Source organism: Salmo salar, chromosome 01, assembly GCF_965601325.2.
Source record: "Salmo salar chromosome 01, fSalSal1, whole genome shotgun sequence".
Classification (NCBI taxonomy): Eukaryota; Metazoa; Chordata; class Actinopteri; order Salmoniformes; family Salmonidae; genus Salmo; species Salmo salar.
This window is the reverse complement of record NC_138291.1, coordinates 113,097,501-113,119,440: the sequence shown is the minus strand read 5'-3', so window position 1 is coordinate 113,119,440 and position 21,940 is coordinate 113,097,501. Positions and strand designations below refer to the sequence as shown.

The following is a 21,940-nucleotide window of genomic DNA, read 5'->3' as shown; positions in this document are numbered from 1 at the left end:
GTGACTGGGTGACTGGGTAACTGGGTGGCTGGGTAACTGGGTGGCTGGGTAACTGGGTGACTGGGTGGCTGGGTGACTGGGTAACTGGGTGGCTGGGTAACTGGGTGACTGGGTGGTTGGGTGACTGGGTGGCTGGGTGGCTGGGTAACTGGGTGACTGGGTGGCTGGGTGACTGGGTGACTGGGCGGCTGGGTGACTGGGTGACTGGGTAACTGGGCGGCTGGGTGACTGGGTGACTGGGTGACTGGGTGACTGGGCAGCTGGGTGACTGGGTGGCTGGGTGACTGGGTGACTGGGTGGCTGGGTGGCTGGGTACCTAGGTGACTGGGTGGCTGGGTGACTGGGTAACTGGGTGACTGGGTGGCTGGGTGGCTGGGTGGCTGGGTGACTGGGTGGCTGGGTAACTGGGTGGCTGGGTAACTGGGTAACTGGGTAACTGGGTGGCTGGGTAACGGGGTGATTGGGTGGCTGGGTAACTGGGTGGCTGGGTAACTGGGTGACTGGGTGGCTGGGTAACTGGGTGGCTGGGTAACTGGGTGACTGGGTGGCTGGGTGACTGGGTGGCTGGGTGACTGGGTGGCTGGGTAACTGGGTGGCTGGGTAACTGGGTGACTGGGTGGCTGGGTAACTGGGTGGCTGGGTAACTGGGTGACTGGGTGGCTGGGTGACTGGGTGGCTGGGTGACTGGGTGGCTGGGTGACTGGGTGGCTGGGTAACTGGGTGGCTGGGTAACTGGGTGACTGGGTGGCTGGGTGACTGGGTGACTGGGTAACTGGGTGGCTGGGTAACTGGGTGACTGGGTGGTTGGGTGACTGGGTGGCTGGGTGGCTGGGTGGCTGGGTAACTGGGTGGCTGGGTGGCTGGGTAACTGGGTGACTGGGTGACTGGGTAACTGGGTGGCTGGGTAACTGGGTGGCTGGGTAACTGGGTGACTGGGTGGCTGGGTGACTGGGTAACTGGGTGGCTGGGTAACTGGGTGACTGGGTGGTTGGGTGACTGGGTGGCTGGGTGGCTGGGTAACTGGGTGACTGGGTGGCTGGGTGACTGGGTGGCTGGGTAACTGGGTGACTGGGTGGCTGGGTGGCTGGGTGGCTGGGTAACTGGGTGACTGGGTGGCTGGGTGACTGGGTGAATGAGAAGAATAGTTAAAACACTTGAATAATACCTCTGGGCCATTCTCACTATATTTCATTGGTGATTCCACTGGCTGGCTCCAAAATGCCATGACAACTTATTCCCTGACCAAAACGAATGTACTACATAGGGAGAATACGGTGTCATTTGGGGACAGCAAGTGTTTGTATGAATTATACCTGTTGTCACAGATACCCCAGTGTAGCTTTCTGACTGATCTAACCCACCATGGCCTGGTCAGTCTAGTGTTGTTCCACTGTCTGTCTGTCTGATATAGTGGCTCTGTCACAGTCTTGTGTTCTACTGTCTGTCTGATATAGTGGCTCTGTCACAGTCTAGTGTTCTACTGTATGTCTGTCTGATATAGTGGCTCTGTCACAGTCTAGTGTTGTACTGTCTGTCTGTCTGATATAGTGGCTCTGTCACAGTCTAGTGTTCTACTGTCTGTCTGATATAGTGGCTCTGTCACAGTCTAGTGTTCTACTGTCTGTCTGTCTGATATAGTGGCTCTGTCACAGTCTAGTGTTCTACTGTCTGTCTGATATAGTGGCTCTGTCACAGTCTAGTGTTCTACTGTCTGTCTGTCTGATATAGTGGCTCTGTCACAGTCTAGTGTTCTACTGTCTGTCTGATATAGTGGCTCTGTCACAGTCTAGTGTTCTACTGTCTGTCTGATATAGTGGCTCTGTCACAGTCTAGTGTTCTACTGTCTGTCTGTCTGATATAGTGGCTCTGTCACAGTCTAGTGTTCTACTGTCTGTCTGTCTGATATAGTGGCTCTGTCACAGTCTAGTGTTCTACTGTCTGTCTGTCTGATATAGTGGCTCTGTCACAGTCTAGTGTTCTACTGTCTGTCTGTCTGATATAGTGGCTCTGTCACAGTCTAGTGTTCTACTGTCTGTCTGTCTGATATAGTGGCTCTGTCACAGTCTAGTGTTCTACTGTCTGTCTGTCTGATATAGTGGCTCTGTCACAGTCTAGTGTTCTACTGTCTGTCTGTCTGTCTGTCTGTCTGATATAGTGGCTCTGTCACAGTCTAGTGTTCTGCTGTCTGTCTGTCTGATATAGTGGCTCTGTCACAGTCTAGTGTTCTACTGTCTGTCTGATATAGTGGCTCTGTCACAGTCTAGTGTTCTACTGTCTGTCTGTCTGATATAGTGGCTCTGTCACAGTCTAGTGTTCTACTGTCTGTCTGATATAGTGGCTCTGTCACAGTCTAGTGTTCTACTGTCTGTCTGTCTGATATAGTGGATCTGTCACATTCTAGTGTTCTACTGTCTGTCTGATATAGTGGCTCTGTCACAGTCTAGTGTTCTACTGTCTGTCTGATATAGTGGCTCTGTCACAGTCTAGTGTTCTACTGTCTGTCTGTCTGATATAGTGGCTCTGTCACAGTCTAGTGTTCTACTGTCTGTCTGTCTGATATAGTGGCTCTGTCACAGTCTAGTGTTCTACTGTCTGTCTGTCTGATATAGTGTCTCTGTCACAGTCTAGTGTTCTACTGTCTGTCTGTCTGATATAGTGGCTCTGTCACAGTCTAGTGTTCTACTGTCTGTCTGTCTGATATAGTGGCTCTGTCACAGTCTAGTGTTCTACTGTCTGTCTGTCTGATATAGTGGCTCTGTCACAGTCTAGTGTTCTACTGTCTGTCTGTCTGTCTGTCTGTCTGATATAGTGGCTCTGTCACAGTCTAGTGTTCTGCTGTCTGTCTGTCTGATATAGTGGCTCTGTCACAGTCTAGTGTTCTACTGTCTGTCTGATATAGTGGCTCTGTCACAGTCTAGTGTTCTACTGTCTGTCTGTCTGATATAGTGGCTCTGTCACAGTCTAGTGTTCTACTGTCTGTCTGATATAGTGGCTCTGTCACAGTCTAGTGTTCTACTGTCTGTCTGTCTGATATAGTGGATCTGTCACATTCCAGTGTTCTACTGTCTGTCTGATATAGTGGCTCTGTCACAGTCTAGTGTTCTACTGTCTGTCTGATATAGTGGCTCTGTCACAGTCTAGTGTTCTACTGTCTGTCTGATATAGGGGATCTGTCACAGTCTAGTGTTCTACTGTCTGTCTGATATAGTGGCTCTGTCACAGTCTAGTGTTCTACTGTCTGTCTGTCTGATATAGTGGCTCTGTCACAGTCTAGTGTTCTACTGTCTGTCTGATATAGTGGCTCTGTCACAGTCTAGTGTTCTACTGTCTGTCTGATATAGTGGCTCTGTCACAGTCTAGTGTTCTACTGTCTGTCTGTCTCATATAGTGGCTCTGTCACAGTCTAGTGTTCTACTGTCTGTCTGTCTGATATAGTGGCTCTGTCACAGTCTAGTGTTCTACTGTCTGTCTGATATAGTGGCTCTGTCACAGTCTAGTGTTCTACTGTCTGTCTGATATAGTGGCTCTGTCACAGTCTAGTGTTCTACTGTCTGTCTGTCTGATATAGTGGCTCTGTCACAGTCTAGTGTTCTACTGTCTGTCTGTCTGATATAGTGGCTCTGTCACAGTCTAGTGTTCTACTGTCTGTCTGTCTGATATAGTGGCTCTGTCACAGTCTAGTGTTCTACTGTCTGTCTGTCTGATATAGTGGCTCTGTCACAGTCTAGTGTTCTACTGTCTGTCTGTCTGATATAGTGGCTCTGTCACAGTCTAGTGTTCTACTGTCTGTCTGTCTGATATAGTGGCTCTGTCACAGTCTAGTGTTCTACTGTCTGTCTGTCTGTCTGTCTGTCTGATATAGTGGCTCTGTCACAGTCTAGTGTTCTACTGTCTGTCTGTCTGATATAGTGGCTCTGTCACAGTCTAGTGTTCTACTGTCTGTCTGTCTGATATAGTGGCTCTGTCACAGTCTAGTGTTCTACTGTCTGTCTGTCTGATATAGTGGCTCTGTCACAGTCTAGTGTTCTACTGTCTGTCTGTCTGATATAGTGGCTCTGTCACAGTCTAGTGTTCTACTGTCTGTCTGTCTGATATAGTGGCTCTGTCACAGTCTAGTGTTCTACTGTCTGTCTGTCTGTCTGTCTGTCTGATATAGTGGCTCTGTCACAGTCTAGTGTTCTGCTGTCTGTCTGTCTGATATAGTGGCTCTGTCACAGTCTAGTGTTCTACTGTCTGTCTGATATAGTGGCTCTGTCACAGTCTAGTGTTCTACTGTCTGTCTGTCTGATATAGTGGCTCTGTCACAGTCTAGTGTTCTACTGTCTGTCTGATATAGTGGCTCTGTCACAGTCTAGTGTTCTACTGTCTGTCTGTCTGATATAGTGGATCTGTCACATTCTAGTGTTCTACTGTCTGTCTGATATAGTGGCTCTGTCACAGTCTAGTGTTCTACTGTCTGTCTGATATAGTGGCTCTGTCACAGTCTAGTGTTCTACTGTCTGTCTGTCTGATATAGTGGCTCTGTCACAGTCTAGTGTTCTACTGTCTGTCTGTCTGATATAGTGGCTCTGTCACAGTCTAGTGTTCTACTGTCTGTCTGTCTGATATAGTGTCTCTGTCACAGTCTAGTGTTCTACTGTCTGTCTGTCTGATATAGTGGCTCTGTCACAGTCTAGTGTTCTACTGTCTGTCTGTCTGATATAGTGGCTCTGTCACAGTCTAGTGTTCTACTGTCTGTCTGTCTGATATAGTGGCTCTGTCACAGTCTAGTGTTCTACTGTCTGTCTGTCTGTCTGTCTGTCTGATATAGTGGCTCTGTCACAGTCTAGTGTTCTGCTGTCTGTCTGTCTGATATAGTGGCTCTGTCACAGTCTAGTGTTCTACTGTCTGTCTGATATAGTGGCTCTGTCACAGTCTAGTGTTCTACTGTCTGTCTGTCTGATATAGTGGCTCTGTCACAGTCTAGTGTTCTACTGTCTGTCTGATATAGTGGCTCTGTCACAGTCTAGTGTTCTACTGTCTGTCTGTCTGATATAGTGGATCTGTCACATTCCAGTGTTCTACTGTCTGTCTGATATAGTGGCTCTGTCACAGTCTAGTGTTCTACTGTCTGTCTGATATAGTGGCTCTGTCACAGTCTAGTGTTCTACTGTCTGTCTGATATAGGGGATCTGTCACAGTCTAGTGTTCTACTGTCTGTCTGATATAGTGGCTCTGTCACAGTCTAGTGTTCTACTGTCTGTCTGTCTGATATAGTGGCTCTGTCACAGTCTAGTGTTCTACTGTCTGTCTGATATAGTGGCTCTGTCACAGTCTAGTGTTCTACTGTCTGTCTGATATAGTGGCTCTGTCACAGTCTAGTGTTCTACTGTCTGTCTGTCTCATATAGTGGCTCTGTCACAGTCTAGTGTTCTACTGTCTGTCTGTCTGATATAGTGGCTCTGTCACAGTCTAGTGTTCTACTGTCTGTCACTGTCTGTCTGATATAGTGGCTCTGTCACAGTCTAGTGTTCTACTGTCTGTCTGTCTGATATAGTGGCTCTGTCACAGTCTAGTGTTGTACTGTCTGTCTGATATAGTGGCTCTGTCACAGTCTAGTGTTCTACTGTCTGTCTGTCTGATATAGTGACTCTGTCACAGTCTAGTGTTCTACTGTCTGTCTGTCTGATATAGTGGCTCTGTCACAGTCTAGTGTTCTACTGTCTGTCTGATATAGTGGCTCTGTCACAGTCTAGTGTTCTACTGTCTGTCTGTCTGATATAGTGGCTCTGTCACAGTCTAGTGTTCTACTGTCTGTCTGTCTGATATAGTGGCTCTGTCACAGTCTAGTGTTCTACTGTCTGTCTGTCTGATATAGTGGCTCTGTCACAGTCTAGTGTTCTACTGTCTGTCTGTCTTTCTAGTGTTCTACTGTCTGTCTGATATAGTGGCTCTGTCACAGTCTAGTGTTCTACTGTCTGTCTGATATAGTGGCTCTGTCACAGTCTAGTGTTCGACTGTCTGTCTGTCTGATATAGTGGCTCTGTCACAGTCTAGTGTTCTACTGTCTGTCTGTCTGATATAGTGGCTCTGTCACAGTCTAGTGTTCTACTGTCTGTCTGTCTGATATAGTGTCTCTGTCACAGTCTAGTGTTCTACTGTCTGTCTGTCTGATATAGTGGCTCTGTCACAGTCTAGTGTTCTACTGTCTGTCTGTCTGATATAGTGGCTCTGTCACAGTCTAGTGTTCTACTGTCTGTCTGTCTGATATAGTGGCTCTGTCACAGTCTAGTGTTCTACTGTCTGTCTGTCTGTCTGTCTGATATAGTGGCTCTGTCACAGTCTAGTGTTCTGCTGTCTGTCTGTCTGATATAGTGGCTCTGTCACAGTCTAGTGTTCTACTGTCTGTCTGATATAGTGGCTCTGTCACAGTCTAGTGTTCTACTGTCTGTCTGTCTGATATAGTGGCTCTGTCACAGTCTAGTGTTCTACTGTCTGTCTGATATAGTGGCTCTGTCACAGTCTAGTGTTCTACTGTCTGTCTGTCTGATATAGTGGATCTGTCACATTCCAGTGTTCTACTGTCTGTCTGATATAGTGGCTCTGTCACAGTCTAGTGTTCTACTGTCTGTCTGATATAGTGGCTCTGTCACAGTCTAGTGTTCTACTGTCTGTCTGATATAGGGGATCTGTCACAGTCTAGTGTTCTACTGTCTGTCTGATATAGTGGCTCTGTCACAGTCTAGTGTTCTACTGTCTGTCTGTCTGATATAGTGGCTCTGTCACAGTCTAGTGTTCTACTGTCTGTCTGATATAGTGGCTCTGTCACAGTCTAGTGTTCTACTGTCTGTCTGATATAGTGGCTCTGTCACAGTCTAGTGTTCTACTGTCTGTCTGTCTCATATAGTGGCTCTGTCACAGTCTAGTGTTCTACTGTCTGTCTGTCTGATATAGTGGCTCTGTCACAGTCTAGTGTTCTACTGTCTGTCTGATATAGTGGCTCTGTCACAGTCTAGTGTTCTACTGTCTGTCTGTCTGATATAGTGGCTCTGTCACAGTCTAGTGTTCTACTGTCTGTCTGTCTGATATAGTGGCTCTGTCACAGTCTAGTGTTCTACTGTCTGTCTGTCTGATATAGTGGCTCTGTCACAGTCTAGTGTTCTACTGTCTGTCTGTCTGATATAGTGACTCTGTCACAGTCTAGTGTTCTACTGTCTGTCTGATATAGTGGCTCTGTCACAGTCTAGTGTTCTACTGTCTGTCTGTCTGATATAGTGGCTCTGTCACAGTCTAGTGTTCTACTGTCTGTCTGTCTCATATAGTGGCTCTGTCACAGTCTAGTGTTCTACTGTCTGTCTGTCTGATATAGTGGCTCTGTCACAGTCTAGAGTTCTACTGTCTGTCTGTCTGATATAGTGGCTCTGTCACAGTCTAGTGTTCTATTGTCTGTCTGATATAGTGGCTCTGTCACAGTCTAGTGTTCTACTGTCTGTCTGTCTGATATAGTGGCTCTGTCACAGTCTAGTGTTCTACTGTCTGTCTGTCTGATATCGTGGCTCTGTCACAGTCTAGTGTTCTACTGTCTGTCTGTCTGATATAGTGGCTCTGTCACAGTCTAGTGTTCTACTGTCTGTCTGTCTGATATAGTGGCTCTGTCACAGTCTAGTGTTCGACTGTCTGTCTGTCTGATATCGTGGCTCTGTCACAGTCTAGTGTTCTACTGTCTGTCTGTCTGATATAGTGGCTCTGTCACAGTCTAGTGTTCTACTGTCTGTCTGTCTGATATCGTGGCTCTGTCACAGTCTAGTGTTCTACTGTCTGTCTGTCTGATATCGTGGCTCTGTCACAGTCTAGTGTTCTACTGTCTGTCTGTCTGATATCGTGGCTCTGTCACAGTCTAGTGTTCTACTGTCTGTCTGTCTGATATAGTGGCTCTGTCACAGTCTAGTGTTCTACTGTCTGTCTGTCTGATATCGTGGCTCTGTCACAGTCTAGTGTTCTACTGTCTGTCTGTCTGATATAGTGGCTCTGTCACAGTCTAGTGTTCTACTGTCTGTCTGTCTGATATCGTGGCTCTGTCACAGTCTAGTGTTCGACTGTCTGTCTGTCTGATATAGTGGCTCTGTCACAGTCTAGTGTTCTACTGTCTGTCTGTCTGATATCGTGGCTCTGTCACATTGATGACAACTGTAATGTTATTTTAGTAGAAGACCGGTAATTGAGGACGGTTGAAATGTCTGGTTTAGGTTACTGTCAGTGACATCTACAGACAGAACACTGGAGATTAGAACTGAGATACTGTGTAATGAATGTAATTCAGACACATAACAGAACAACAGTCTCATGTACAGGTTTCTCCTAGTTTATATCAGAACAACAGTCTCATGTACAGGTTTCCCCTAGTTTATAACAGAACAACAGTCTCATGTACAGGTTTCCCCTAGTTTATAACAGAACAACAGTCTCATGTACAGGTTTCTCCTAGTTTATAACAGAACAACAGTCTCATGTACAGGTTTCCCCTAGTTTATAACAAAACAACAGTCTCATGTACAGGTTTCCCCTAGTTTATAACAGAACAACAGTCTCATGTACAGGTTTCTCCTAGTTTATAACAGAACAACAGTCTCATGTACAGGTTTCTCCTAGTTTATAACAGAACAACAGTCTCATGTACAGGTTTCTCCCAGTTTATAACAGAACAACAGTCTCATGTACAGGTTTCTCCTAGTTTATAACAGAACAACAGTCTCATGTACAGGTTTCTCCTAGTTTATAACAGAACAACAGTCTCATGTACAGGTTTCCCCTAGTTTATAACAGAACAACAGTCTCATGTACAGGTTTCCCCTAGTTTATAACAAAACAACAGTCTCATGTACAGGTTTCTCCCAGTTTATAACAGAACAACAGTCTCATGTACAGGTTTCTCCTAGTTTATAACAGAACAACAGTCTCATGTACAGGTTTCCCCTAGTTTATAACAGAACAACAGTCTCATGTACAGGTTTCCCCTAGTTTATAACAGAACAACAGTCTCATGTACAGGTTTCCCCTAGTTTATAACAGAACAACAGTCTCATGTACAGGTTTCTCCCAGTTTATAACAGAACAACAGTCTCATGTACAGGTTTCCCCTAGTTTATAACAGAACAACAGTCTCATGTACAGGTTTCCCCTAGTTTATAACAGAACAACAGTCTCATGTACAGGTTTCCCCTAGTTTATAACAGAACAACAGTCTCATGTACAGGTTTCTCCTAGTTTATAACAGAACAACAGTCTCATGTACAGGTTTCTCCTAGTTTATAACAGAACAACAGTCTCATGTACAGGTTTCTCCCAGTTTATAACAGAACAACAGTCTCATGTACAGGTTTCCCCTAGTTTATAACAGAACAACAGTCTCATGTACAGGTTTCCCCTAGTTTATAACAGAACAACAGTCTCATGTACAGGTTTCCCCTAGTTTATAACAGAACAACAGTCTCATGTACAGGTTTCTCCTAGTTTATAACAGAACAACAGTCTCATGTACAGGTTTCCCCTAGTTTATAACAGAACAACAGTCTCATGTACAGGTTTCCCCTAGTTTATATTTCTTATAATTTCCTTTTATTTAGTGAGTTTCTCTATTGGCTTCCTAACCGGTTCATTTGTTATGTAGCTAAATGCTAGCTGGGTTGGGACTGTTGTTGCAGATATCCGGAAGAGCTGGGTGATGTGTGCTTTTCCCAGGACATTACCAGGACTATTCATGTCATTTCACTGAGATTTATTTGTGATCTTGTTGAATGTGACCCTAGACTGTGGTTGCTGCCAGGCAACACAAGTGTGATCTGTAAAATGAATGAAGCATTGATTATAGGAAAGAAACAGTAGATCTGTGGGGGATCTTATTGTGTTTCTAATGTTTAGTAGCTACAGGATGCACCAAGGAAGCTCCTGTTCTCTGATTGGCCAATCAAACAGGGCAGGGCTTGTGGCTGGTCTTGCCAACCTTTTTTCATGATGACGGCTGAACAGAACAGTAGCCTACTGTATGTGTGCATGATGTGGCTCTCTCTGTGTGTGTGACTTTTTGTGTGATCATATGCATGCACACTCATGCTTGACTGAGCTCATCTGTTCTGTTCTCCTCTGTTCTGTTCTCCTGTGTTCTGTTCTCCTGTGTTCTGTTCTCCTCTGTTCTGTTATCCTGTGTTCTGTTCTGTTCTCCTCTGTTCTGTTCTGTTCTCCTCTGTTCTGTTCTCCTGTGTTCTGTTCTCCTCTGTTCTGTTCTCCTGTGTTCTGTTCTCCTGTGTTCTGTTCTCCTGTGTTCTGTTCTCCTCTGTTCTGTTCTCCTGTGTTCTGTTCTCCTGTGTTCTGTTCTCCTGTGTTCTGTTCTCCTCTGTTCTGTTCTCCTCTGTTCTGTTCTCCTCTGTTCTGTTCTCCTGTGTTCTGTTCTCCTGTGTTCTGTTCTCCTGTGTTCTGTTCTCCTCTGTTCTGTTCTCCTCTGTTTTGTTCTGTTCTCCTGTGTTCTCTTCTCCTCTGTTCTGTTCTCCTGTGTTCTGTTCTCCTGTGTTCTGTTCTCCTGTGTTCTGTTCTCCTCTGTTCTGTTCTCCTCTGTTTTGTTCTGTTCTCCTGTGTTCTGTTCTACTCTGTTCTGTTCTCCTCTGTTCTCTTCTCCTCTGTTCTCTTCTCCTCTGTTCTGTTCTCCTCTGTTCTGTTCTCCTGTGTTCTGTTCTCCTGTGTTCTGTTCTCCTCTGTTCTGTTCTCCTCTGTTTTGTTCTGTTCTCCTGTGTTCTGTTCTACTCTGTTCTGTTCTCCTCTGTTCTGTTCTCCTCTGGTCTGTTCTGTTCTCCTGTGTTCTGTTCTCCTGTGTTCTGTTCTGTTCTCCTGTGTTCTGTTCTACTCTGTTCTGTTCTCCTGTGTTCTGTTCTCCTGTGTTCTGTTATCCTGTGTTCTGTTCTCCTGTGTTCTGTTCTCCTCTGTTCTGTTCTCCTGTGTTCTGTTCTCCTCTGTTCTGTTATCCTGTGTTCTGTTCTCCTGTGTTCTGTTCTCCTCTGTTCTGTTCTCCTGTGTTCTGTTCTCCTCTGTTCTGTTATCCTGTGTTCTGTTCTCCTCTGTTCTGTTCTCCTCTGTTCTGTTCTCCTGTGTTCTGTTCTCCTCTGTTCTGTTCTGTTCTCCTGTGTTCTGTTCTCCTGTGTTCTCCTCTGTTCTGTTCTGTTCTCCTGTGTTCTGTTCTCCTGTGTTCTTTTCTCCTGTGTTCTGTTCTCCTGTGTTCTGTTCTCCTGTGTTCTGTTCTCCTGTGTTCTGTTCTACTCTGTTCTGTTCTCCTGTGTTCTGTTCTCCTGTGTTCTGTTCTTCTCTGTTCTGTTCTCCTCTGTTCTCCTCTGTTCTGTTCTCCTCTGTTCTGTTCTCCTCTGTTCTGTTCTACTCTGTTCTGTTCTCCTGTGTTCTGTTCTCCTCTGTTCTGTTCTCCTGTGTTCTGTTCTACTCTGTTCTGTTCTCCTCTGTTCTCCTCTGTTCTGTTCTCCTCTGTTCTGTTCTCCTCTGTTCTGTTCTCCTGTGTTCTGTTCTACTCTGTTCTGTTCTCCTCTGTTCTCCTCTGTTCTGTTCTCCTCTGTTCTGTTCTCCTCTGTTCTGTTCTCCTGTGTTCTGTTCTCCTCTGTTCTGTTCTCCTCTGTTCTGTTCTCCTCTGTTCTGTTATCCTCTGTTCTGTTCTACTCTGTTCTGTTATCCTGTGTTCTGTTCTCCTCTGTTCTGTTCTCCTCTGTTCTGTTCTCCTCTGTTCTGTTCTCCTCTGTTTTGTTCTGTTCTCCTCTGTTCTGTTCTCCTCTGTTCTGTTCTCCTGTGTTCTGTTCTCCTATGTTCTGTTCTACTCTGTTCTGTTATCCTGTGTTCTGTTCTCCTCTGTTCTGTTCTCCTCTGTTCTGTTCTCCTCTGTTCTGTTCTCCTCTGTTTTGTTCTGTTCTCCTCTGTTCTGTTCTCCTCTGTTCTGTTCTCCTGTGTTCTGTTCTACTCTGTTCTGTTCTCCTCTGTTCTCCTCTGTTCTGTTCTCCTCTGTTCTGTTCTCCTGTGTTCTGTTCTACTCTGTTCTGTTCTCCTCTGTTCTGTTCTCCTCTGTTCTGTTCTCCTGTGTTCTGTTCTCCTGTGTTCTGTTCTACTCTGTTCTGTTCTCCTCTGTTCTGTTCTCCTGTGTTCTGTTCTACTCTGTTCTGTTCTCCTCTGTTCTGTTCTCCTCTCCTCTGTTCTCCTCTGTTCTGTTCTGTTCTCCTCTGTTCTGTTCTCCTGTGTTTTGTTCTACTTTGTTCTGTTCTGTTCTCCTCTGTTCTGTTCTCCTCTGTTCTGTTCTCCACTCCTGTGTTCTCCTCTGTTCTGTTCTCCTCTGTTCTGTTCTGTTCTCCTCTGTTCTGTTCTGTTCTCCTGTGTTCTGTTCTCCTGTGTTCTGTTCTCCTCTCCTCTGTTCTGTTCTCCTCTATTCTGTTCTCCTCTGTTCTGTTCTCCTCTGTTCTGTTCTCCTTTCGTCTCCTCTGTTCTGTTCTCCGCTCCTCTGTTCTGCGCTCCTGTGTTCTCCTGTGTTCTCATCTGGTCTCCTCTGTTCTGTTATCCTCTGTTCTCCGCTCCTCTGTTCTCCTCAGTTCTCCCCTCCTCTGTTCTCCTCTCCTCTGTTCTCCTCTCCACTGTTCTCATCTGTTCTCCTCTGTTCTGCTCTCCTCTGTTCTCCTCTCCTCTGTTCTCCTCTGTTCTCCTCTCCTCTGTTCTGCTCTGCTCTGTAGATGGATGAGATTAAGGTAAAAGACAGAGCATGCTGTGTGCTGGGGAAGGAGCTGGGGGTTCAGGCTGGACACACTCAGAGGCTCCAGCTGCAGAAGGAGGCTGTGGATGAGCAGCTAGCCCAGATCAGAAGCAGGGAGGCTGGGGCAGGAGGACACCTCCACAGCCCCAAACGAGACGCTCCTTACCCCAGTGGTGCAGGAGACACCTCAGAGAGCCTCGTAAGCAATCTCTCTCCCTCCATCTCGCCTCTCACTAGTGCTTAATGCAGGCTAGCAATAGCCTTACCTCCAAAAACGCAAGGCCTTTTGTTGCCTCTGCAACTTTTAGTCTAGCTAATGTGTTTATTTTGCTTTCTTTGTGCTTCTCCTTCTTTATCTGTTTCTAGATGCTTAAATGGAGTCTAGAGATCTGCCCTGGCTGAGCCTAGATTTTCTCTATTACTGCACCCAGCACCAGTCCTCTTACCTTCCTTTACTGCCTATTCCTGCACCCAGCACCAGTCCTCTTACCTTCCTTTACTGTCTATTACTGCACCCAGCACCAGTCCTCTTACCTTCCTTTCCTGTCTATTACTGCACCCAGCACCAGTCCTCTTACCTTCCTTTACTGCCTATTCCTCCACCCAGCACCAGTCCTCTAACCTTCCTTTACTGTCTATTCCTCCACCCAGCACCAGTCCTCTAACCTTCCTTTACTGCCTATTCCTCCTTCCTTTACTGTCTATTCCTCCACCCAGCACCAGTCCTCTAACCTTCCTTTACTGTCTATTCCTCCACCCAGCACCAGTCCTCTCACCTTCCTTTACTGCCTATTCCTCCACCCAGCACCAGTCCTCTAACCTTCCTTTCCTGTCTATTCCTCCTTCCTTTACTGTCTATTCCTCCACCCAGCACCAGTCCCTCTCACCTTCCTTTACTGTCTATTCCTCTTTCCTTTCTGTCTATTCCTCCACCCAGCACCAGTCCCTCTCACCTTCCTTTACTGTCTATTCCTCTTTCCTTTCTGTCTATTCCTCCTTCCTTTACTGTCTATTCCTCCACCCAGCACCAGTCCCTCTTACCTTCCTTTACTGTCTATTCCTCTTTCCTTTCTGTCTATTCCTCCTTCCTTTACTGTCTATTCCTCCACCCGTCCTCTTACCTTCCTTTACTGTCTATTACTGCACCCAGCACCAGTCCTCTTACCTTCCTTTACTGCCTATTCCTCCACCCAGCACCAGTCCTCTAACCTTCCTTTCCTGTCTATTCCTCCTTCCTTTACTGTCTATTCCTCCACCCAGCACCAGTCCCTCTCACCTTCCTTTACTGTCTATTCCTCTTTCCTTTCTGTCTATTCCTCCTTCCTTTACTGTCTATTCCTCCACCCAGCACCAGTCCTCTAACCTTCCTTTCCTGTCTATTCCTCCTTCCTTTACTGCCTATTCCTCCACCCAGTACCAGTCCCTCTCACCTTCCTTTCCTGTCTATTCCTCCTTCCTTTACTGTCTATTCCTCCACCCAGCACCAGTCCCTCTCTCCTTCCTTTCCTGTCTATTCCTCCTTCCTTTACTGTCTATTCCTCCACCCAGCACCAGTCCCTCTCTCCTTCCTTTACTGTCTATTACTGCACCCAGCACCAGTCCCTCTTTCCTTCCTTTAGTGTCTATTCCTCCACCCAGTACCAGTCCCTCTCACCTTCCTTTCCTGTCTATTCCTCCTTCCTTTAATGTCTATTCCTCCACCCAGCACCAGTTTTCTCACCTTCCTTTACTGCCAATTCCTCCACCCAGTACCAGTCCCTCTCACCTTCCTTTCCTGTCTATTCCTCCTTCCTTTACTGTCTATTCCTCCACCCAGTACCAGTCCTCTAACCTTCCTTTCCTGTCTATTCCTCCTTCCTTTACTGCCTATTCCTCCACCCAGTACCAGTCCCTCTCACCTTCCTTTCCTGTCTATTCCTCCTTCCTTTACTGTCTATTCCTCCACCCAGCACCAGTCCCTCTCTCCTTCCTTTCCTGTCTATTCCTCCTTCCTTTACTGTCTATTCCTCCACCCAGCACCAGTCCCTCTCTCCTTCCTTTACTGTCTATTACTGCACCCAGCACCAGTCCCTCTTTCCTTCCTTTAGTGTCTATTCCTCCACCCAGTACCAGTCCCTCTCACCTTCCTTTCCTGTCTATTCCTCCTTCCTTTAATGTCTATTCCTCCACCCAGCACCAGTTTTCTCACCTTCCTTTACTGCCAATTCCTCCACCCAGTACCAGTCCCTCTCACCTTCCTTTCCTGTCTATTCCTCCTTCCTTTACTGTCTATTCCTCCACCCAGCACCAGTCCCTCTCTCCTTCCTTTCCTGTCTATTCCTCCTTCCTTTACTGTCTATTCCTCCACCCAGCACCAGTCCTCTCACCTTCCTTTCCTGTCTATTCCTCCTTCCTTTACTGTCTATTCCTCCACCCAGCACCAGTCCCTCTCTCCTTCCTTTACTGTCTATTACTGCACCCAGCACCAGTCCCTCTCTCCTTCCTTTACTGTCTATTACTGCACCCAGCACCAGTCCCTCTCTCCTTCCTTTAGTGTCTATTCCTCCACCCAGCATCCAGTCCCCGGTCTAACCTTCCTCTACTATCTATCTGCAGATATGATGTTCTCTATTGTTGAAAGATGTCTTCTGCACCACTGAATAAGGAATTCTTGAGATGTTTATAGATGGTTTTGTTACGATCTCGTTCTTTCGTCTTCAGCTCTTTTTTAAATATTTTCACATGTTCAGCTCATAAATATATATATATGAATCTCTGATTGCTCAACACAGTGGATACAAAAGACTGCACATTTCAATTTTAATACATTTAAATTGTATTAATATATTACATCAAATTCTTTGTAATCAAATTTACACACGTCACCATTCCCTGTTGAAGAACTAAATGTTTTATGTCCTAGCTGTTCTTTCAGCACCAATCCAAGCCTGCCTGCTGTGCACCAGTCTGTGGCCTGTGACTTCCTCAATCTATAAGCACATCACCTGAACGCCTTCACACTGTCACCGATATTCACACTCCCTCACATTAACCTACTCATGCTTACAGAGCAGACACCTGTTATTTCAACAGGCTACTGACTTATTATTATTATCAGCATACCTCTCAATGTAGGTAGTCTCTTCTCACAGCTGCTGAGTCTGGGGGTCATGAGTCAGGAGTAGCAGGGACCAGCTTTGGGGTCAATTCCAATTCAAGTCAGTCAATTCAGGAAGTATATTGACGTTCCAATTCAATAATTGAATAAAAAAATGCATCTATTTTCAATGACTTCTCAATAAACTGAAAAGGACAAGATATTTATTTTAAATGTTAAATTCAAATCATTTCCTGAATTGACTGCTTTCAATTCAAAAGGACCCCAACCCTGATGAGTAGCAAGCAAGGCTGCGCTGTAATAAACACTAGAGGAAGCGACCGTAGCCTATTCAATAGTGCTTTTATTTTCACTGCAGAAAATGGATGGATGTTTTTTATTTTTCTGTTTATTATTTGTTCTGTGTAAGAATGAATGTACCCACTGCACACTTCATTACAATGTTATTTAGAAAATCCATGTCAACAGCAACACAGAAGTGTCCAGGTGTATTTTAACACATTAACTGACGTTTCCGCATGGAGTGTTTACAGTGAAGGTCCATAGGGCATTAGATAAGTGGGGGTCAGTGGGTGAGGCCTAATATACTGTAATAATATACTGTAATAATATACTGTAATAATATGGCCTATAGGGTTCTGGGGATGAGGCCTAATATACTGTAATAATATACTGTAATAATATACTGTAATAATATACTGTAATAATACAGCCTATAGGGGTCAGTGGATGAGGCCTAATATACTGTAATAATATACTTTAATAATATACTGTAATAATATACTGTAATAATATACTGTAATAATACAGCCTATAGGGGTCAGTGGATGAGGCCTAATATACTGTAATAATATACTTTAATAATATACTGTAATAATATACTGTAATAATAAACTGTAATAATACAGCCTATAGGGGTCAGTGGATGAGGCCTAATATACTGTAATAATATACTTTAATAATATACTGTAATAATATACTGTAATAATAAACTGTAATAATACAGCCTATAGGGGTCTGGGGACGGTGTTTGAGGTTATTCCCAGTAATCTGCAGCTGGTTTGTGTTTCAGGAACAGCAGTTGGATGAGAAGGACGCTCGACGCTTCCAACTGAAGATCGCTGAGCTGAGTGCCGTCATCCGCAAACTGGAGGACCGCAACGCCCTCTTGTCAGAGGAAAGAAATGAACTGGTGAGCCGTTCTGACGTCTTCTAATCACAAGTATCCTGCTGCTACAACTGAGTGTATTGGAGTGTCACCCATTGATAGAAATGGCTGAGGATATGATCATGGTATTGTTGTAAGATATCCTGACTGAAAAGCCTTATCTTTTGCAGAAGAAATAGTCCTAAAAAATGACCAAATGGAATACTGCACACAACACATACACACACAGCTTCCTGAAAAAAATATCAATATTCACTTTTTATCACGATCCTCAATTTGCTGTAGCTAGGATTCATGTCATAGCTAAATGTTGTCAAGACAGTGAAGACATTTCAGTCATCCTAGGAGTTATGTGATAGCTATCTGATAGGTGACGATATCTCCTCTGGTGATGAGATATTCTGCAGTAGCCTGCTACACTGTTAACACGTAAGTCTGATGTATTGCCAGAATTAAATACTGACTCTCCTATGTGATTAAACTACTGTTTCTGCTTCTGGCACAACAGAAGGCTTTGGTATTGGATCAGTTTGGTTCTGGAACAACAGCCGGCTTTGGTATTGGATCAGTTTGGTTCTGGAACAACAACCGGCTTTGTGGTGGATCATTGATGTAATGGTAAAATATGGTAGTGGATCATTGATGTTATGGTAAAATATGGTGGTGGATCATTGATATTATGGTAAAATATGGTAGTGGATCATTGATGTTATGGTAAAATATGGTGGTGGATCATTGATATTATGGTAAGATATGGTAGTGGATCATTGATGTTATGGTAAAATATGGTGGTGGATCATTGATATTATGGTAAAATATGGTAGTGGATTATTGATGTTATGGTAAAATATGGTCGTGGATCATTGATGTTATGGTAAAATATGGTGGTGGATCATTGATATTATGGTAAAATATGATAGTGGATTATTGATGTTAAGGTAAAATATGGTCGTGGATCATTGATGTTATGGTAAAATATGGTGGTGGATCATTGATATTATGGTAAAATATGATAGTGGATCATTGATGTTATGGTAAAATATGGTGGTGGATCATTGATGTTATGGTAAAATATGGTGGTGGATCATTGATGTTATGGTAAAATATGGTGGTGGATCATTGATGTTATGGTAAAATATGGTAGTGGATCATTGATGTTATGGTAAAATATGGGGGTGGATCATTGATGTTATGCGGCTATTTTGCTTCCACTGGTCCTGGGGGCCTTGTTAAGGTCAACAGCATCATGAACTTTACCAAGTACCAGGACATTTGACCAAATACCAGGTTGCGTGTCTCAGGAGGCTGACACTTTGCCTCAAGTGGATCTTCCAGCAAGACAATAACCCCAAACACACATCAAAATCCACAAAGAAAATGTTAATAGACCACAAAAATCAACATTTTACAATGGCCACCTCAGTCTCCGGACTTGAACCCCATTGAAAACCTGTCGTTTGAATTGGAAAAGGGCAGTTCATAAGAGCAGATGAAGGATATCCAGGATCTGTAAAGATTCAGTATGGAGGACTGGTCTAAGACCCCCCCCCCCCCCAATTTACTGCTCATCTTTATCAAGGGTGCCAACAGTTGTGGACCTGACTGTGTGTGTGTCTGTGTCTAGCAGCAGCGCCCGCGAGAGGCAGAGGGCCCTTGCTGGACAAGAACGATACTGATGACGTGTGTGTGTGTGTGTGTGTGTGTGTGTGTGTGTGTGTGTGTGTGTGTGTGTGTGTGTGTGTGTGTGTGTGTGTGTGTGTGTGTGTGTGTGTGTGTGTGTGTGTCTACATGTCTGTGTGTGTGTCTACGTGTCTGTGTGTGTCTGTCCGTCTAGCTGAAGCGCCTAAGAGAGGCAGAGAGCCAGTTTATGCCCCTGCTGGACAAGAACAAGAGGCTGAGCAGGAAGAATGAGGAGCTGGCCCACGCATTCAGACGCATGGAGAACAAACTACGCTTCATTACAGAGGAGAACATGGAAATGGTACAGTACGCACACACACACGCACACACATGCGCCCACGCACACACACAACATCTTCATAAGACAAATGTCCTCATAATGCAGTAGTTATTCTGGTATTTTTTCCCTGTAAACCATGATTACAAAACACAGAAAGATGCGCCCTACTCATAGATAACACTGTCTACTACCTGCCTGTCAAAGAGTTTATTGACGTTGGCACATCCAATGATTTTTCTCTTGTTTTGAATTTCATTTGTGGCAACTGACATCTTCAATTCCATTCACTCACAGCAGTTTCTTCTCCAAGTCAATGTTCCTGAACAGCTGCTCAAAACATCTTCTGATATTCATTCTGAGAAATCTCCATAAGGATCTGCCTGCAGAGCCTGGTGTGTTTAAGTCTACTATTGTGAAAGATGTCTTGCTATGAGAAGACACTGTTCATACCATAGTGGAACATGAGAAGACACTGTTCATATCATAGTGGAACATGAGAAGACACTGTTCATACCATAGTGGAACATGAGAAGACACTGTTCATATCATAGTGGAACATGAGAAGACACTGTTCATACCATAGTGGAACATGAGAAGACACTGTTCATACCATAGTGGAATATGAATGCTTCAGTCTTGCACTCAGAGCCTTGAATGTGATTAACTTTGTATTTTCTTAATGATGACCGGTCTCTCCTTCACAGATGAGATAACTTACACAGTAAACGAGAATCATTGCGAAATTAATTCGACTTTTGAATATTTTTTGAGTAAAAAAAAAAAATCTACATTTCAGTTGTCAATGTTTTTTCTTGGTCCTGTGCAGTTGTAAATCAAACAAATACATGTGTATACACCAAATGTGTTTTCAATTTCAACATATTTTAGAAGAAATAGTGAATCATGCAAGGGTTCCAATATATTTCACTGCATCTGTGAACACTGGTTACCTTTAACACAGTAATCTCTTGTGACAGAGAGATAACAGAACACTGACTTCCTTTATACAACGGGTGGGTATAATCCTGAATGCTGATTGGTTAAAACCGCATTCCAGCTGGTGTCTATTCCACAAATTACCACCTGCTATGTCTATGATGTTAAAATATATATTTACTATGTTCCATCTGACTGCGCAATCCACTGTCTCATCAGCCCAGCCAGGCAATTTATAAACTTGATCTCCACTATAAAAAGCATCTAGACATTATCTCACATTTTTTAAGACTAACATTTAACAGCGGAGGTTTGTATAAACCTTGCTGTCTGGCTCTCCGACATTTGCAACATTGTTTCAATATTTAAATTCAATCTCCAGCTGTCCCATAGTAATGAACGAGTCGGGAGTCGGGACGAGACAGACAGGCAGGCAGCGATTCTCAGCCAGTCGAAATCATGAACCAGCTGGCATAATTTTTATGGATTTATACAAAGAAATGTCAATTGAAAAAAGATAAAACGAAACAAAGTGCAGCTAGTTTGCAGTCTTTCCAGCTTCAGTTTGAAGTGATTGTATTAGCTGTGTTGTTGGCTAGCTCCTCTGAACAACAGTGTCCTGACGAGTGAGCACATTTTCTATGCCAGGCGAAATCGCGCCTCATTAGCTCATTGTTATTGATGTATCCAAATATACGTCACTAGAAAACAGCTGAAACAAATGCAAATGCAGCTACTTTGCTGTTATTCTGACTGCACTTTTTGACGTGACTGTAAGTTAGTCGTATTCGACTAGCTAGCAAGCAAGAGATAAGAACGTTGCCAGCCATTATGGCAATGGACCATTTAGAACGAACGACTGGGTCGTGTCCATAGATACAGAACAAAAAGAGTGAATGACTGGGTCGTGTCCATAGATACAGAACAAAAAGACTGAACAACTGGGTTGCGTCTCTGGCAACCGAACCAATAGAATGAACGACCAGCCGGCTTGGGTAGCAACCCTAGATTTGTGTCGGGACTATATCTTGTGGAATGATGAAATAGTATGAATAAATTAATCAAAATAACTTTTTTAAATAAAAATGTGTCAATTATTATTTGAAAATTTGGTAACCCGTTGTATAAAAGTGATAATGCCCTTGAAGCCAGTGTTTGGGCCTAACAACACCCGTGCCAATATATCTTCCAAACACCAGCTTCTCGGGCATTATCAGTTAATTAGCATAGAGTACAGTAATCTCTAGTTACAGAGAGTTAACAGAACACTGACTACCCTTAACACAGTACAGTAATCTCTTGTGACAAGAGAGTTAACAGAACACTGACTACCTTTAACACAGTACAGTAATCCCTTGTGACAAGAGAGATAACATGAATCAAGTGGAGTAGCTGACTAGTGCATAAAGATTTGATACTTCAGATTTCAGAAAATGCCTCAAATTGAATACCTTTATTGTTTTTAAAGCTGCAATATGTTACTTTTTGGGCGACCTGACCAAAATCACATAGAAATACGAGTTATAGATCTGTCATTCTCATTGAAAGCAAGTCTAAGACGCGGTAGATCTGTTCTATGTGCGTTTCTTCTATGCTTACTGTTCATAAGTTAATTTTTTGCATCTTTTACTTTTGGTTTTGGCACATCAGCATCAAACAGCTGAATATACAATAATTTTGATTGTTGAAAATATATTTTTACAGTGGTTTAGATGGTACAATGGATTCTTCAGACAATACATTGCTTGTTTTTTCACATAAACTGGCAATAGACGAGCTATTAGAATTTTATCAACCAGCAAATGGCTGAGCGATTTCCGCATATTACACCTTTAACCGGTTGACTTCCTTTCCAGAGAGAGAAGGTAGCCACCAAAAGACGTCCCAGCTCTCTAAACGACCTTGATCAGAGTCAGGAGGAGAGAGAGATCGAGTTCCTCAGACTACAGGTTCTGGAACAGCAGAATATTATTGACGACCTGTCAAAGGTATTACAATTTCTATTACAACAGCACACTC

General features: G+C 44.1%; 1 protein-coding gene across 1 annotated transcript in view; it reads left to right on the top strand.

Moving 5' to 3' along the window:
- LOC106560892 (janus kinase and microtubule-interacting protein 3) overlaps positions 1 to 21,940 on the top strand; it is an 89,557-nt gene that overhangs the window by 49,702 nt on the left and 17,915 nt on the right. The window contains exons 5-8 of the mRNA XM_082978768.1: positions 12,741 to 12,959; positions 16,930 to 17,049; positions 18,860 to 19,006; positions 21,778 to 21,909. Coding sequence (XP_082834894.1) covers positions 12,741 to 12,959; positions 16,930 to 17,049; positions 18,860 to 19,006; positions 21,778 to 21,909 — 618 coding nt within the window. The remainder of the gene's footprint in view (positions 1 to 12,740; positions 12,960 to 16,929; positions 17,050 to 18,859; positions 19,007 to 21,777; positions 21,910 to 21,940) is intronic.